We start from the raw sequence: 18,098 nt of genomic DNA, 5'->3' as shown, positions 1-18,098 counted from the left end.
ACAGGCAAGAGGCCATAGCAGTCCAGGGGGCCCAGGGAAAGAGGTCAGTCCAGGATGCCAAAGGGCCCCATAAAGGGCACTCTCCTGAGGGTGAGCAGAAGTCAGGGGTTAAGACAAGGCCACTTCAGTGTGAGGACAGCCTGGCACAATCAGTGGGCACACCTGCTTGCAGTAAACACTTGCTGTTTCTGCTGATTCTTGCAATAGACCCTGGTCTTCCTTGGGGAAGCAAGGATCCACCCTTGGTGCCAGGAGGTGACATGACACAGACTGGGTGCTGGTTTGCAGAGGGGAATGGGGCTCTACTTTGGTGGGACTACCAGGAAGAGAATCTCTCTCTCTCTCTCCACTAGACTCACAGCTGGAAGACCACTCATGAGGGAGCCAGCCTGGGGGCAGCCACCTGGGGGAGGGCTGGGCTCAGCCTAAGGACACTGGGATCCAAGCTAAGCCATGCCTGGAACACAGCACTACCGCTGGACTTTTTCAGGCACATGGGTCAACGAGTTATGGTTCTGTTACCTGCAATGGAGACTTCAACTATTCCATTTCTTGATCCCATCCAGGTAACTGTCTGGAGCATCACCAGAATGCTCACTCGCCCATTTACTCATCAGTGAGCAATTAGTACATGCGGCCCAGACAAAGACAGTAAAGACCAAGACCTCCCCCTGGATTTGCTCCCCACACAGCTGTGCACCAGGAGTGGATGAAGCTGGGATCCAATTTGTCTGTGTGGAGGGGTGACCGTGGCACTGTTGGAGGAAGGCAGGGAGGGTACACCAGAGGTGGCATCTGAGCTGATGCCCAGTGAAGTGACCCTGCACAAACAACAGAATGAGGGATAGCCACTGTGGTCCTATGAAGGGCCAAAGGGTAGCATATGGCCAAGAGAGGGTAGGAGTGGAGGAGAAGGCTAGTGGGAGGCTGCGAATGAGCCTGGACTCTGCTCCAGGAGCCTAGACTCTGCCAGTCACAGTCACGGCAGCTTCCTGAGTGCTAGTGTCTGATGTCCTCCTATGACAAGTCAGGGACTCTGGGCCAGGGTTATGGAAGCCACAGAAGAGAGTGCTTGCCAACAGCCAGATGCTGGAAGAGGTCATCTGCGGAGTTAGTACATTTACCAATCTCCTGAGAAACACAAATACTAAATTCACTGAACACAAATACTACAGATCTTATCCTATGCTTGGCTCCCCAGATGACTGTCTCTCTGCCCCTGTGCAGAGGAAAGAAAACTCAGACTTACTGACCTTTAACCAGATCCAGGCACATTATATACATTTTTCTCACTTACTCATCACAACCCTGAAGGTGGGGAATGCTCCCCATTCTTATATAGGAAAACTGAGATCCAAGGCATTCCTTTAACCACCCCCTTAACCAGAGGGGCCAAGCCCAAACTGGAACTTCTGGAATTCACCTTGGACCCTGAGCTCAGGCCAGGTGGAGCAGGTGGACGAGAGGTGAGGAGCAAAAGGGGAAGAGCAAGGACCTTGGATCTCGAGGGCCTGGATTCCAATCCCAGTGCTGGGGCTCCATGGCTGTGTGAATGTTTCTGTATCTCTCTGTGCCTGTTTCCTCATTGGTAAAATGGAAATCTCAGTAACTGGAATTTTATAATAACATCTTCCTTCAGATTTGGGGGTGAAGATTAAATGACATTGTTATGAGCAAAATACAAACCATGCCTGGCACACAGTAATAACTATAAGTGTTTTCCATGTAGACATTTAAAAACTCTTTTTTTAAAAAATATATTTTTAAATCTTTTTTTTAGAGATTTATTTATTCATGAGAGACACAGAGAGACGCAGAGACATAGGCAGAGGGAGAAGCACACTCCTCACAGGAGCCCGATGTGGAACTCGATCCCAGGATTCCAGGATCACGCCAAAGGCAGACATAGTCAACCACTGAGCCACCCAGGCACCCTTTAAATATATATTTTTAAAGATTTGTTTATTCACAAGAGAGACAGAGAGACAGAGAGAGAGAGAGAGAGAGGCAGAGACACAAGCAGAGGGAGAAGCAGACTTCCTGCGGGGAGCCCGATGTGGAACTCAGTCCCAGAACCCCAGGATCACACCCTTAGCCAAAGGCAGATGCTCAACCACTGAGTCACCCAGGCATCCCTAAAAATTCTGATAGTGAATCACAAACACTGAAGGAACTCACATGTCTTGGCCAACTTCCAACATGCCCCTATTCAGTTTGTATTTACTGGGCCTCACTCCTGCCAGGCACTGGGGTGGGGTCTCCCAGAGTCTCCCCTCATCCGCTCATGCAAACTAATCTATGGGACAGTAAGGAAGTGTCCATGGACAGAACAACCCAAATTTGAAGCCCAATGTATGTGAAAGGCAAAAGTCAAAAATGACTTTAGATGTTAGCTATAACAGGAAAAAAAAAAATCAGAAAACACCCAGGAGGGAGATGGGGAAGTAACTGTGGGACCGTTCACTGCACAGCACCATGGAGCCTTTGGAAGGAGGGCTAGGGAGGCTATGCACCAACATGAAGAGCTTCTTATGACAGGTGACCCTAAGGGAAGACTCAGCAATGAAGGGAAGGCCCACTGTGAGCTGGTTGACCCCAAGGGAAGAGCCAGAGTGAGCTGGGTGAGTGGTATGGTACCAAACAACAATGCAATCACTGAATCTGTCCTCGACTTCAAACTCTGGGCCAGGTTCACACACATTGCTCCACACTGTTCTCTCAGTCATCCTACTCCACAGAAGAGACATAAGCCCAAAGGAGGCAGAGGAGCTGCTCGAATGTCTTAGCTGCTAATGATATGGGAGCTTAAACTCTCATTCTTGGCCCTGGGCTCTTTCTGCCCACACCAAATGATACCTTAAAAAGTCCTAGATGGAGAAGTAACCAAAAGTCCACTGGATGTCACTGGGTGAGCAGGCTCTGGGTGGCATTCTTATCTTCAGATTTTTAAGCTTTCTCTCTGAGACCATGCAACTTTTATGAGTGAGAACTTGTTCAGGATTAACACATGGCATTTGGATCTTTCTGGTTGATCCCATCCAGAAGTGACCCAGTCCTATTAGGAGAGCTCCCTGGAGATGTCCAGGCAGTGATCCCAACCTTTGAGCCATAATTAAACAAACATGGGGCCACAGGAGCCTCAGCTAGGAGCTATAAGTCCCTGACTCACTAGCAGGTGGCAGAAGCTCCTCTGGCCCAGGGCTGGGCCCTATGTGAACCATGAGTGGCTCCCTGGGGACAGGAGCTAGAACCAAGTGGTTGTGTGGCCTGGTAAGAGGGAACCAGGGGAGGATGAGGGCAAGAGCTAGGTGAGCCCTGAGTGCACATGCTGGGTGCCAGGTTTTGTCCCTGTTCTGGCCAGCCTGGCTCTGTACCCCCTGGAATCCTATACTCTGCTGTCTCCCAGTCCTCTTTCAGCACCAAGACTAGGGCTTTGTCGTGGGACAATGTGGGGTCCAGACCTAACTACCTCTCTGGTGCCCAGTTTTGCAACCTGTACAGGGCCTCAACAAGACATGTATAACCATGGAGACCAAGCAAGATGCTGGCTACCAAATCCTCAGCTTCAGGATGGTTCACATTGGTGCAATGACCAGTATTGTGGTTGCTCTTCTCACTGCCATCCCCAGGTGCACCTGCTGACCAGAAGGATCCTGGGGAAAGCTCAGCAGCTTGCTGGAGCAGCAGCCACGGCAATGGCAGCAAACCCTGGGCAAGCACTGACCGCACAGGCACAATGCTAAGCACCTGTGCGGATCACCTGCAAAAGCATGTGCTGGACTGGTTCCCTTCTGTCCTGAACGCAGTCTCTCCCAGGAGGGCTGTACGTAGTGTCAAAGGTGAAGGGTCGTCCCAGCATAAGACCCGGGGCAAGTGATTTAACCTATAACAGTTCCCAACTCCAAGGGCCATTCCAAGAATGAAATCATATAATTATGTAAAGCATTGAGGACCAGCGTCTGGCATACAGCAAGGGCCAAATGCTGGCCAGCAGCAGCAAGGGCCAAATGCTGGCCAGCAGTCTGCACTATGCCTGGCCCTCTGGTCACAGGCTGTTTTGTGCTCCAGCATTTGGCAGGGAAGGCCAGCCACACCCCTTCGTTAATAACAATAATTACCAAGGTTCTCTGAATATGTTAGGTGTTTTGGTTAATGTGGTGAATTTGGAACACGGGAGAACTGATGCACAGGGAGGTTCTTGTTACTCACACGTGTCTTTCAAGGTCTCAAGGTTTGGGGCACATGACCAGCTGCCATAGCAGTCCAGGGCACTGGGGATTAAGACATGAGATCTAGTAGAACTGCCTGAGCCAAGATTGTCCGTGATAGGATATGGGGCTGGCTTCTGATTTCTGGGACTTTCAGGTACTTAAGACTGCTGGTTGTTTGTTAGATTAGGCTTTCTGAAGAGACAGTTCTTAGCAAATTTCCCCTTACCACTGCCTGAAACGTTAAAGCAAATAATCATTTTACTCTGATGATTTTACTTAGGGAGTATAAATTCATATGGAAAAACACAAATTTCCCCCTCAAATCACAAACTGCTAAAAAACTGGACAGTTTTAGAGAGTGCTAAACAAACAAATATTTCTCAAGGAAGTCTCACTCAACTTGTAAGAATCCAGGTAAAGGTGCTATGTTCCTGGCACACCCCAGGCTGGAAAAAGCCTCTCCCTCCCTTTGAGAGTGCAGGGTCCAGCTCTCAGGGGCCTCCCGTCACCTCAGAGCCCAGAGAATATTCCAGAAGACAAGGCCTTCGGGAAGTAGGTACAGCACTACTGTGTTTAGACAGTGCAGGCACTTGGGCTGAGTGGGTTGTGACCTGAAGCATTCCTGAGGCCCACCCCATTGGACATGGGGTACCCAGAGGAGGCTGAGGTGGGGTCTGTTGGGGATGCCCCTGCTTGCTCCTCCTCATCCTGAACCCGGCAGATGCAGTCACCACAGCCTGCCCACCCTGCCTCCTGCCCTGCTCTCCACATACCTACTGCCCCAGGCTTGGGGCCTTCAGTCTCTCACTCTCCAACCAGCTGCCTGGGAGAGCTTTCCCACTGTGTCCCTGCCTGCATACCGCCCACTGTAGCTTCTACCATCTATTTAGACCAGTAGTTCTTAACCGGCGGTGGTGGGGCGGGGGGGAGAGGGGTTCTGGTCATGCAGGAGACACTTGGTGCTGTTGAGAGAAGCTTTTTTGTTGTTACAAGAGGAGAGGGCAGGTGGGGAGGGGTAGCTAGCATGGTGTGCTACTGGCAACCAACGAGCAAGGCCAGGGATACTGCTAAACATCCTACATGCACAGGGCAGCTCCCACCGCAGGGACGGCCCAGCCCCAAATGTCAGCAGTGCTGATGCTGAGGAATCCTGACCTGATAAAGGCCAGATGCCAAGCAGTGGCTTTAGGTCTCACGCCACAGACTGAAGGTGAACAGCAAGGAGCATCTCCAGGGGTTCAGCTGTGATTGACTACGTGTAAGACTCTGGGAAAAAAGTCCCACTGCGTTGAAAAACTGTTCCCAAATCACCATTTTAAACACACCAAACTAAACGAATTAGTAACATATAATGCATTTAGAACAGCATGCCACACATTAGAAGAAGCAAAGGGTATGCCATACTCCTTCTAGCCTCCATGCATTAGTGTACTCTGTTCCCTGTGTCCTAAATGCCTTTCCTCCCTTCCTTTACCTGGGAAAAAAACCCTGCACCTTCAAGCCAGCTCCAGAGTCACTGTACCTACCACTCCACTCTGGAAAGGAGTGGTCACCCTATCCTTCCTGTCCCCATTGCACGTAGGGCCCCTGTCACACTGCTTAACTTTCTGTAGTCATCTCTGCCATCCTTGTCCTGCTGGGGAGAGGCAGAAACCAGTTCCCGGGGTTCAGGGCTGATGATAGCCACAGGAGAGGGCCACAGCTGGAGCAAAGCAGGGAGACAGAGAGGCAGACAGAGACAGTGGACTCTGTAGGCTTCGGGAAGTAGCAGGTCCTCCCTGCACAAGCCCTGGCTTAGCCTCCACAGGGCTGTGGGAAAGGGGCAGGACACTCCTGGATTGGGCCCCACAGAGCCAGTTCTGCTGCAGTGCTGCCAGACCAGGGCCTTAGCCTTGACTTTCAAAGGGACTTCTTTGGTGTTTCCTCCATGCAGGCCACAGCTCTGCATGGCTCCGGGCCCCCTTCACACTAGCCGCCTCTGGGCCATGGGCTGTCTCCATCCCTCCCGTGTCCATCCCTCCCGTGACCCTGCTTATGACCACTTCTACCAGCAATCATGGCTCCACCGTGCACAGCGGGCAAACTAAATCACATGCGTCCCAGGTGATACGCTAGGATGTGAGAGAGCACCTCTGTGGGGTTCCTTCCAAACACGCACAACCTGAACGTAGTCAGGAACAAAGAGCAGACTGACCCAAAGAGTGCATTGGGACACAGACAACTCGGGTTCTTCAAAAACCCCTAGAAGCAGGGCAACAAAGTACAGGGTCAGAACCTCCCCAGAATCCTTCAGCAGGGAGAGGTTTTAAAAGACAGTATCGGGCCACCTGGGGAAAATCTGAAAGCAGGCTGTGTCTTAGACGGACTTCGGGTTTCTTGAGAGAGAATCACATTGTGGTTGTAGAGGAGGATGTCTTTGTTGCTGGGTGCACACACTGAAGTGCTGGTGTCACTGGCGTTCCACAGCTACCATGCAGATGGTTTGGCACACACAGAAAGCCAAGGTGACAACATGTTAACAACCGTGAAATCCAAGGGAATATGCGTATTCAATAAACTATTCTTCCAACTTCTCAGTGCAGTTCAAAGTATTTGAAAAGTTGGGTGGGGAAATAACCCATCTTATTGAAGCCGCCAAGGCCCCGAAAGGTTAATATTCTAGCCAGGATTCCAACTCACGTCTGGCCAACTCCAAAGCTCTTGTTCTTTGAAGGTCCCCTGCTTCCACCTCCTAGTGGGGGGGGGGGGGGGGCGAGGGGGCGGGGGCAGGAATTGCCAAGCATGTACCAACCTCAGCCCTGCCAGTATCTTTCAGTAAAAGTCAATTTGGGCCTGGCGGGGGCCACTCTTGAGGTGGCTGGTTCAGAGCACTGATGAAGCCCCAAGGACAGGTTACTGAGGTTGCCCAAGAATCTGTGCCAGACAGTGTCTACAGTTGCGTCTGGGTGGGTGGGGAGAGCACATTTTAAAGGAAAAGAAAACCAGTTTCATTTCAAACCCCAGAGGGAACACACAACTAATGGCCTATTGTGCAAGGGCCTATTTATGGGAACACAACAATGCCCACAGCCTCAGGATTTCTTGAGGCCCCTCCCTTTGGCAACAAGACGAGTTTTCACTTTTCCTCTTTGCTGGATTTCCAGAAGCCTCTCCACGGAACGGTGACCATGAGAAATGCCCACTTCCATCTGGGGACTTCGGGGTCTGCTGGGTGGGTCATCTGGCTCCTCTAAGCCTCAGTGTACCCTTCAGAGAAATGGGATGGGGGCGGCAGGAGGATGGAGAGGCAGTGCCTTAAGGACCTGGCCCCAAAAGAAGCTAGACATGGTGGCCCCATTTGAGAACTGGGAGATTTCATGTAAAAACCCAGACCTTCAGTCTCTCTTGAAAAATGTGAAGACTTGATTGCACTGTGGCCGTGCTGCGGACCAGCAACACCTGTGTAGAGTGGAGTGGTAGCAGCTTGCTGGGACATGGCAGCCTCAGCTCCATTGCCCCACCTGGAAGGGCCTGTGTTTCCAGGCCTGGGTGTCCACACACGGCAGGCAGATCAGGGCATCTTTGTACACTGGCCTAAATCTCACAGCACCCCAAGACTGGATCATTACACCCCCTCCTCATTCATCAAATGCAACAGAGGCTCTGAAGGCAGTGAGCTGCCCCACTGTATCCAGGGATCACTATCTACAACATAGATGGTCGGTTGATTCTTAAATGCTGCTTTCTTAAAAACAAAAGGCAAAAAACTTCATTAATTTTCGTTTATAGGGGCACCTGGGTGGCTCAGTGGTTGAGTATCTGCTTTTCGCTCAGGGCATGATCTTGAGGTCTTGGGATGGAGTCCCGCGTCGGGCTCCTTGCAGGGAGTCTGCTTCTCCCTCTGCTATGTCTCTGCCTCTCTCTGTGCGTCTCTCATGAATAAATAAGTAAAATCTTAAAAAAAAAATTGTTTATACAGGAGGCACTTTTGGGACCATCTGCCATAACCTGCTACAGCTGGAGATGGGACCAGGGCCTCGGCTGGGTGGTGGCAATGCCCTGGCCCAGCCTAAGGGCAGCAGGGCCATACTCAGACATTTTGAATTGCATGAAACTTGCTCCACAGGAAGTCCTGGAAGCTCCGCTCTCCCAGCTGATGGCAGGAGGAGGGACCAACAGGTACATACATGCAGGCAGCTGGAGGCCCAGCTCTACTCCCCCGTTTCCAGGGCTCACCTGAGCCGCCAGCCAGCTCCTAACAGGGTAGGCCTGTAGAAGAGCAGCTGGTGCAGGGCTGCCTTGCCTTCCTGATGGGGTGAAGTGCCAAGACAAGGGACTCTTTCTGTTGTCCTGGCTTTGCTGTGTCTGATGGAGCCAGGGATATGGCCAAGCAGGTGACAGACATGGCTCCAGGCATGTTGCTAAGCTTGTCTTAGGGCCTTGTTTCCAAGGCTTAGTCTCCCTCCCCATAACATCTGATAGGGACATAAGCAAGAAGCTGGTCCCAGCTTCTGGATTCAGGGCCGAGGACTGGTCCATGGTGCCAGTCTTGCAGCATCTGTGAGCTAGGCCCATGGAAAGAGTTCATGGCTCTGCCTTGCAGGGTAAGAATGTGCTCCGGGTGGTCTGGAGAGCTACCTTTCTGCTATGTTAGACCTATGTTCATCCTTCCAGACATGGTGAGAACAGGGCTGTGACACCCTAGGGGGCACCAGGAGTTTTGGCTCCAATCTGGGAAAGCTGAGTATGGGCTTATTTGGCTCCTAGCCACCTCTAGGTACACCCTCCTGCCCCATGCAGCAGTACTTCTCTCAGTGGACTCAGGCCTCCAGCTGTACTCCCTCCAAGCCATTCCCTCCTTCCCCAGGGAGGAACCTTGGGACTATGCTGGGTCCCCACTAAGTGCCTCACCTGCAGGCCTGACTCCATGAGCCAGAGCTGGCCCGTGAGGCCCTCAGACGTGGCTCTGGCTTGTGGCCCTCCCTGCTGCAATCCTCAAAGGCACCCAAACACAGCCTTCTCCTTCCCTTGTGGTTGTCCTGGGGAAGTCCACTGATAGGGTCAGCCTTCTTTTCCAATATTACCTCCTCTGGGAAGCCTTCCTGGATTCCCATGCACATGACACAGGCCTGACTATCACTGTGTACTGCAGCAGCCTTCTGCCTCCCTGCTTTCTCTATGGCCTTCCTCAAACCATTCTCCAGAGGGTAGCCAGAGGGATCGCTTAAAAATGCAAATCAAATCAAGTCAGTCTTTCACTTAAGACCTGCTTTTGGTGGCTTCCCATAGACCCAAACTCCTACTGTGGTTCCTGGCCATGTCTCTGATGACATCTCCCTGCATCTGCCCAGCTTGCTCATGCCCTTCGAGGGTAGTCCCCTCATGGTCCCATGGCCCTTTGTGAACTCCTGAGAGGCACAGCTTGGCATCATCACAGGGTCACTGCTGCTTCCCTGTTGTCCATTCCTCTGACACACATCTGTGAATTGTAGTCCGGGGCCTTGGGAAGAGCATGTGCATGGGGTGGGAGCTGGGTGGGGTGGGGCATGGCTCTTTGAGCCTCACCTGTTACAGAGATGACAATACTCCTTCCTAGGGTTGACAGGAAGATGACTTTTCATACATCGCATCAAGGGACCTGCTGCAATGGAAATTTGATGTTGTATCCTATCACCGGCCCTCTGACAATTCCTCTCTGCATTAGAGGGTAGAGAGGAACAGCCTCCTAGGGCTCACCAGATTCCATGTGGTGGCCCCTGCCTGCTCATGTCACCACCCATTGGTTTCCTGGGTCCATTATCCCTGAAGATGCCGATCTTTTCTGCCTTAGAGCTTCACTCAGGCCTGTCCTTGCTGGGACACCGCCCCCACTCTGCTTGAAGGACTCCTACTCATCCTCCAGGGCCCCGGGATACCATGCCACTGCCACAGGAAGCCTTCCTAACCCCAGAGTTAATCTTGCTCTATACTCTCACAGCACCGCACACCTTCTCTGCACAGCTTGATGAAGGCTGCCAAGTGGAAATGCTTGGGAGATGCATTTGCCAATGCCATGGGCTGAACAGCCCCCAGATTCACATGTTGAACTCCTAACCCCATGCACCTCAGGATATGACTGTATTTGGAGAGAGGGACTTTAAAAGGGGTGATTAAGGTAAAATGAGATCACATGGGCACACCTTAATCCAATCTGACCAGTGCCCTTGTAAGAAAAGGGAATTAGGACAGAGATACGAAGAGATGTGTGGCCGTATGAAGAGACAGGGAGAAGACAGCCATCTGCAAGCCAAGGAGCGAGGCTGCTAAAGAAACCAGCCCCACTGACACCTTGATCCTGGACTTCTAGCCTCCAGAACAGAGAGGATAAGTGTTCTTGTTTTAAGTCATGCGGCCTGTGTTATTTATTACAGCAGCCCCAAAAGACTCTCACATCTAACCATGCTGCAAACCTCATGAGAACAGAGGTCACTGTGGTCCTTCTACAGCCTGGCACAAGGATGACACATAGGAGGGGCTCAAACACCCATTGTTGAATAGATGAATGATCAGCTATGAACTCCTAGAGCACATCTTCGTGGAGCCTGTGTGCCCAAAACCTGGCACTGCTGCTGATACAAGAAGGTGAGAGTAAAGAGCCAGAAAAGGGGGAGTGCATGTGTGCCAGGCGACTGGCCAGCTGGCCACCTCTGAGCTGGAACGGTGAGGTGTGCAGTGAGTCAGTGTGTGCCCCAGCCACTACCGGGCTTAGCCCCAGTCCTCCTCCCTCTGCCATGTCACCTTAGGCAAGTTGCTTGGGCTCCGTACTGGTTTGCGTCAATCCTCTGTGAAATGCACGTGCTGCCAGGCCCACCTCCTCGGGCTGCTGGGAGGGTGGAGTGGTTTGCTTACATGAGGGCATGCTCCCTGATGCAGAGCGAGAGCTCCAGAGCAGCTGCTGCCTGTGCCACTGCTGTCATCACCCACTGTGGGTCCTGCCTTCTGCTTTCCTGGAGGGCTGCTGTCCCTGCTGTGGGTCTTCATGCTGCACACTCTCCAGGCGACCCCACTCCCTCTGGCTGCTGGCTCCTCTGGCTTCAGACAACATTCCTGGACAGCTCTTAGAAGCCATGTGCCTAATGTTTCACCAATTACCTGCTCAGTCCAAGGGGGACACCTGGGATTCTGTTTTCAATCAGAAAGGTAATGTCTAATCCTTGTTTTTGACCAAATGCAAAGTGCCTTCCAGGGTCAATAAATGGGGAGGGGGCCTGGTAGCAGAGCCAATCTCAAAGTGAAAGATGGTAACTCCCCTTTCTCTGCCGTAGGGGCAGGGCCTTTGGTGGGCACGTGAGACCCCAGGTAAGAGGAGGTGCCTGGTAGGTGAAAACAACACACAACCATTGCTACCATTCACAAAGGCCTTGTCATGAGTCAGATACTGTGGCCAGAGCTTAATGATCTAATCTTTACTCCCTGCTTGAAGGTCAGAATCATTCCCTGGTGTTAGCACTGAGGGGCCGAAGCTCCAAGTGGGGATGGCCTGCTGCAATCAAAAATGGCTGCTTGTCTCTGCAGGCCATGCCCTGTACTGTGCCAAGGGACTCTCCAAAGAACTGGGCCTCCAGCACTTACAGCCCTGGCCTAGTCCACCTAACCCTCCTAGGCTGACCTGAGCACTGAGAGCCAGGGATGCAGAAGAGGTGGTGCTGCACTACTGGGTGCTCAAGCTAAGGATGGAGCACCCCAGGACTCTCCCTCCACAGTCAGTGTTCAGGATCTCCCTCCATCTAACACATTCCAGGACTTGAACAGGGCCTGGCACCTGAAGGGCCTGATAAACAGCTGACGAGAGACAGATGAATGGAGGTTCAGGGCTGCCCCAGAGTCCTGGGACACAAAAGGGAGGCTGTTTTGGCACACGGGTGTTAGGGCAGTCTGCCTGAACTGAGTCCTGGGAAAGAGTTTCTGAGAAAAGAGCCAGCAGGGAGGGCCTCTGAGCCTCTCGTTCCTGGTAGCTGCTGTGAGTCTCCCTGTGGACTGGACAGGCAGGCAGAGACTTGGGGCTCTTACTGATTGTGTAGCTGTGATCAAGGGGCCTCAGTTTCCCCAGCTGCAGAATGGAAAAGAGCTAGAAGAGACTCCTTCCTTTCTGCTCTGGCTTCCTTCTGCACAAGTGCTCTGGGCAGTACCAAAAAGGAGCACCAAGCGGTGGTCCAGAGTCAGGTGTACCTCCACAGAGAGGCACTGGTTTGTGTCTGCAGAGTGGTCCAGGCAGTGAGAGAGGCATAAGGCCCTGGGAGCAGGTGAGGTGAGCATTCCCGCAGCCACGGTAGAGGGGCAGAAAACGGAGCCCAGAGCAGGCCGCCAGGGCCTGGACTGGGATAGCACACCAAAGCCCTGGACACCTGGAGCTGGTTTCGGGGGGCAGAGCTGGAGCCAGGGTGGCCTAGGGACCCTCCTCAGAACACCTATCAGAGGTGAGCTGGCAGTGGTTCTCCAGGTATGCAACCTCTCAGGCCCACTGCTCAAGAGTCCGTCAAGCAGAATGGCTACAATAGTTCCCTTCTCCCTCACCACCCGAGGGACATAGCTGCATGTTCTCCCCTCCCCACCAGCCCTGCACGTGAGGAGCCAGGGCTCAGGGAGAGTGGTGGGCAGAGTGGTCGGCAGGGTGATGTGGCAGGGTGAGAGTGGTCAGCAGGGTGATGTGGGCCCAATCCCACTCTGACGTGTCCTATTATAGAATGCTGGGCAAGTTCACTGCTTATCTTCCAGGTCTCAGTGTCTTCATCTGTGAAATGGTGATACTCCAATGCCATGGGTGCCAACCTTTCTGGGGGCTTCATGGGGTCCCCCTCAGACAGCTGTCATGGCTCCTGAGTGACGCTCCTCCTGAAGAGCAGTAAGCAGAAGTTCCTTCTGGGTTCTTACTGCAAGTACAACTCCATACATTTCTTTTTTTCTTTTCTCATCTGTCTAGAGTCATTTAGTTGTGATTAGTAATAGCTGAAAGGGTATTAAAGATCACCCAAATGTGATGATCCTCAGTGTGAGTTAGCAGGACCCAAGACCTCTGTTTTGGGGTCTGATTGAGAACCTGGCTGCCCCACAGCAAGGTCAACTTCCTGACACGTACGAGGAGTGCTGGTCTCGGCAGGTGGGACAGGCCCATGGAGAGGATGAGGTCCTCAGTGGCCTCTGGTGGCTGTAGTTCTCAATAATTGCTGTTCTGGCTCTTCCAAGGTGAGTGTCTACTTGGAGCTCTGTGACATGGTCAGTTTCATTTGTGAGTTGTGTGGTCACCTGACTAGAGGCAGTGATACACATTACACCAGTGGTACCTGGAGCCTAGGGTTCTCTGGTGACAAGGCTGTAAGCTGCATGCACACTACAGACCATCCTCACCTATGCTACTAGCACAGACTACATTCAGTCCTCCCCAAACTGGCAGGTCCAGGAGCACCTTATGGGAGATGGGCCACTCAAAAAGCTTTCCATGTCATATCAACCTACTGTGTAATTTTAGGTTTCTGAGGCATTGTTTTGGAAGATACAATTGCATGCATATGTTCACCTTCTCCCCTAGAGTCAGTAAGAAGTGGCAGTCATGAGGGACAAGTGCCTTCCTCCCCTTTGCTCTTCTCTGCCAGGAATTCATCAAGGAGCTCATTTCCCCTGCAGAGTGGGGTATGTGGGGCTGACAGCAGCTATGGCTCCAGCTCACCTACTGGGCTGCTTCTCAGAGCAGGAGCTGGTGCTGGGACGCTGGGGTGGAGAGGAGGGCAGGAACAGCAGGACAGTACTTGCCAAGGTGAGCAGTGGCAGCCCAGGCCAGGCCACCTAGCACAAGGGGCTCTCCGACCACACGTGGACCCCATGGCATCCAGTTCTCTGAGACTGCAACTCTTTTCTTGTGGCTGGCGGGTCAGGCAGGGGCTGACCACCCAAATAGACTATGAGTAAGTCCCCTCTCAGTTCCCAAGGGCCTTCTGGAGATGGAGGAGACTAACCTGGTTCCATGATGAAGCAGCACTTGGAAGCAGAGACACTATGCTACGGGTAGGATCCTCAGGAGGAAATTCAACTCTGGTTGCAAAGTCCTCCACTGCTCTCTGTAGTAATGCGACCCAGTGGGTGTCTAGCTCATCTTGCAGGGCCTCCCAGCCTCCCAGGACTGACAAATGGAGGCCACTTTTTTGAAGGGAGCAGCTATTAAACATCAGACTTTCCAAATCTAAGACTTTCTGGGTCAGCCAGCGTTTTGGATGTCAGGATGGGGCTGTCCCACCAGCCCAGCCCCCCTGATTTCTGAGAGTATCTTGAGGGGGAAGCAATGGGCTTAGTGTCAATTCCCTATCTCAGAGTCCAGTGTCTATGGCAGGCCACCATAGTCCCCACTACTCTCTACTGCTGGCTACCTGGCCCTGTCGGCATCTGGCCCTGCCACCTGAGGTGAGAGGCCCCAGGGAGCACCCAGGCCTGGTGGTCAGGGGCAGATGGGAGGACAGCCAGATGATCTTTAGTCCAATCCCCTTTCCCTCACTGTGCTGCCCTGCAGAGCTAGCATCAAGGCTCATAGGCCACATTTGACCCCAGCCCCACCCACAATCTGTGGGCTGGGACAGCTCCTTTGAGCTGTTCCTGCTCTGGGAGCCTTAAATCGTGCAAGGCCAAAATCCTCAGCCTCCACACTCTGGCACATCCAGCTTGAGGCCAGCAATGCTCCTCCTCCTCCACCTGGCACTGGGTGTCTCAGGTTCACTGAAGATTCTTCTACAATTAATACCCTTCAAAAAGGTTAAAAGTAATTCTTTATGGAAGGAATCCACAGGAAAAGACAAGCAGGAGGAGGGTGAGCAGTGGGGTGGGTGGGATGAAGGAATCTGACCAGTTATATTTAATAAAAAGCTTAAAAGCCACAAACAGGAAGCAGACCTATTAAAAAGGCAACACTGACCTACAAAGGAATGTGAACTTGAGTCGACTGAAGCAGCGGTACTGTGTCTCCCTCCCTGTACTCCCACCCCAGCACCCAGGGCCCCCAAACAAGCCTCCTCTTGTACTCTGGCCTGTTCTGGGAACACCCTAACTCTGAGCTGGCCTTGGGCTAAAGGAAGGGAGCTGAGTGGAGCGTCGACATGATCCTACACACCCCCAAAAAGGAACAGACAGTGCTGTCCTTCCCTTGTCTGGACCAGCAGGGGGAGAGATGTATTCCAGGGTGCGGCTCCCCTAGCCCCAGGTAGCTCCCCTCCTATCCTCCTAGTAAGCCCCCACAGGTACAGGCCCAGGGCTCTGGGAATGGAGGTGTGGACCTTGGCCTGCCCCGTTCATGACCCATGTGTGCTCCTTGGAAGCTGAAGCAGAGCAGCGTGGACACTGGTTTGGTTGAGGTAATGACCAGATCAGTGGAGAGGACAGGACAGGAGCTTGAAGTGTTCCTTCCCTTGATGTCAGTGGGGCTCCCTCCTTCCCTTTGGTCAGGGCTGTAGTCAAGGGTTACCTCCTCAGAGAGGTCTTTCTTGATTGCCTGTCCATAGGCACACACACAGTGATTCTCTTCCTCTCCCTGCTTTACTTTTTCTGCGAGGTATAGTACTCACTGAATGTATTCCCACCTGTCCCCTCCCCCAAGCACCACAGCCTGCCTGGTGTGCGGTAGGACCTCCAAAAGATGGGTATGGGGTAAGTGCAGGAGTGATGGAAGAGAGGGCTGAATGAAAGAGATCCAAGGGCTCTCTTCCCAAGAACAATTGCACCCCCTTGATCCTGCCATGGACAAGTCCCAACTCAGATTGTGCAGAAGCTCAGCACCTACTGGTCTCCACTGGGCAAAAACATAGGTGGCAACTCATATTCTGGGAAACCATACTGGCTACTGGGGCAGTATGTCAGGCCCCTGGTGGTCTCTCTCACCAACTCTTCCTCCAAAGCACCTATCAGATCAATATCGGTACTGCATTTCACAGACAAGGTGGGTAATTCATCCAAGGTCAGCCCTGTGTGGTAACAGTGGAGCAGGAGCTCAGACTCACACTCTGACCCTGGCTCAGAACAGAGGCTGATTCCAAACCAGGCACTTCCAGGACCCACCCTGGCTCTCCAACCAAAAGCCTGTGGGACCAGAGGCCATGATGTTGAGTGGGCTGGGCCCTGTGTGTCAGCTCAGGCAGGCTGAGCATCCTGAGCCAAGGAGCACTGTCCATGCACTGTCTCCACCATCTCGCCATGTTTGCACAGTGCCTGCCAGTGGTAGGAAGCAACTGCACTCACCAGGGATGTGGATCTTGAACTTGCCACTCTGGCCGAAGGCGCTGTCAATGATCCCCAGCTCCCCAGTGGACAGGTGTACCTTGAGGCCCACGAAGAGCTGGATGTTGGTCTCCTTTTTGAACAGGGAACGGCCGATCACGCTGTGGTCATCCATCACCTGTCCCCACACACCCAGCCCCAGAGAGAGCATCAGTGTGTGGAGGAGGCCAGATCTGCCGCTGCTACCATCCCCCTCCCCCCAACCCCTTACCTGGTGATTTGCCCATCTCACTGACAATGGAACACACTGGAGCTACGTGGAGACCAGCCCTCATCACCACCATGACTTCTATTGAGCAGCCAGGCCCCCTACTAGAGCTTTATGTGGATCACACTTAGCACTACGGCAGCAGCAGGAGGGAGGCACAGCAGTCAGGCCATCCATCTAAGGTCACAGAACTCCCAGGGCTAAGGGAGCTCAGAATCCACAATCGCCCTACCAGTACCTGCCTCTCCACGGCCACTGCACCCTGCCTGTCCCCGAGCACTTGGCTAATGATGGCTGGCAGCACTCCTGAGGAAAGCTTGCATGGGCATCCCAGGTTGAGAGGAGGACATCCACTCTTGGAACCTGAGAGGAGGACATCCACTCTTGAACCTGCAGCAAGGCTTTCTAGAACTCACCTCACCCTCTCCCTGGTTTTCCTTCCTAGCAGTGTCTGAGAACCCAGGCTCTGCTCCTCCAGCTCAGTACACACATATGTATTTCAGCCACAGCTTTCCTCACTTTGTCAGAGCCTCTTCCTGGCCTGGCCCACATCTACTCTACAGCCCCACTGTGCCCTCTGAATGATGCCCTCCTACCTCGATCCTGGCAGAAGCCCCATCTTCCTTGGCTGCCCCCTGGCCAGACCCTCTGCTGCTGAACCTATGCCCCTCGCCTATTCATGGAGGCCCAGGCTGACAAAAGGGACATGTGTGTGCATAAAAAAGCCAACCTGGAGAGCCCTGATTTCAGCATGAGCTATGTTCACCTTGAACCTCTCCCCAAGGATTGAGCACAGGGAAGGCTGAAGTGTCACTCTCCCCTCCTGTGGCCTCTGGCAGCTCAACATACTCCCCTCAGGGAAGGTGGCATGGCTCCTTCCATGGCACCTAAAGCCCCCACCAGGTAGCCTCCCCTCCCCTGCCCTGCCCAGCTCCTTTGCAGGGCCCATGCCAGGAAGGTGCCAGGCCTCCGAGTCAAAGAAAGAGAAAAAGGGGCACGTGCGCGCGTGTGTCTATGCGCGCATGGGCGCACGTTACGGACTAGACCCTCTCCCAGATGATCTCAGAAGGTCTAACACAGAGCTTCTTCCTGAGATTTGCTGCTACTTTGGAGCAGAACTCCTGCTCCATCTGGCATCTAGCATGCTGGGTCCCACACAGCTGCCACCGGGGAAATGGGGGAGGCTTCCTTTTGCTCTCCAGGCCCTGTGCACTGGCCTGGGTTCTTTTGGGGACCGGGGTCGAGTCTGAGCTGGAGCTAGCCCAGGCAGCACTGTGGAGGCCAGAAGCACTGCCAATGGTGGGACTTGCCACCTCCATGTCCTCTCCTCCTGAGGCTGAGCCTCATGGGGGAACCCCTGTGGGCTGTACTGTCCTCAACCTCAGAAACATCTCACTTCTGCCCAAGAC

The 18,098-nt window shown here is 53.1% G+C and overlaps 1 protein-coding gene across 10 annotated transcripts in view; it reads right to left on the bottom strand.

The window, feature by feature from the left end:
- The window catches only part of EEFSEC (eukaryotic elongation factor, selenocysteine-tRNA specific), a 266,019-nt gene that overhangs the window by 29,600 nt on the left and 218,321 nt on the right, over window positions 1–18,098 (bottom strand). For 5 of the 10 annotated variants that reach the window (XM_072784897.1, XM_072784891.1, XM_072784895.1 and 2 more), the window contains 2 exons: window positions 16,443–16,599; window positions 9,756–9,831 (listed from right to left, as the gene is read on the bottom strand). The exons of 1 other annotated variant lie outside the window; for it this stretch is intronic. In XM_072784897.1, coding sequence (XP_072640998.1) covers window positions 9,756–9,831; window positions 16,443–16,599 — 233 coding nt within the window. Of the gene's footprint in view, window positions 1–6,471; window positions 6,678–9,755; window positions 9,832–16,442; window positions 16,600–18,098 lie in introns of those variants that run through there. 4 more of the 10 variants (XM_072784892.1, XM_072784893.1, XM_072784896.1 and 1 more) reach the window with 2 other exon arrangements.

This window comes from Canis lupus, chromosome 19, assembly GCF_048164855.1.
Source record: "Canis lupus baileyi chromosome 19, mCanLup2.hap1, whole genome shotgun sequence".
Lineage (NCBI taxonomy): Eukaryota > Metazoa > Chordata > Mammalia > Carnivora > Canidae > Canis > Canis lupus.
The sequence above is the reverse complement of the archived record's forward strand: the minus strand, read 5'-3'. Positions and strand labels throughout refer to the sequence as shown.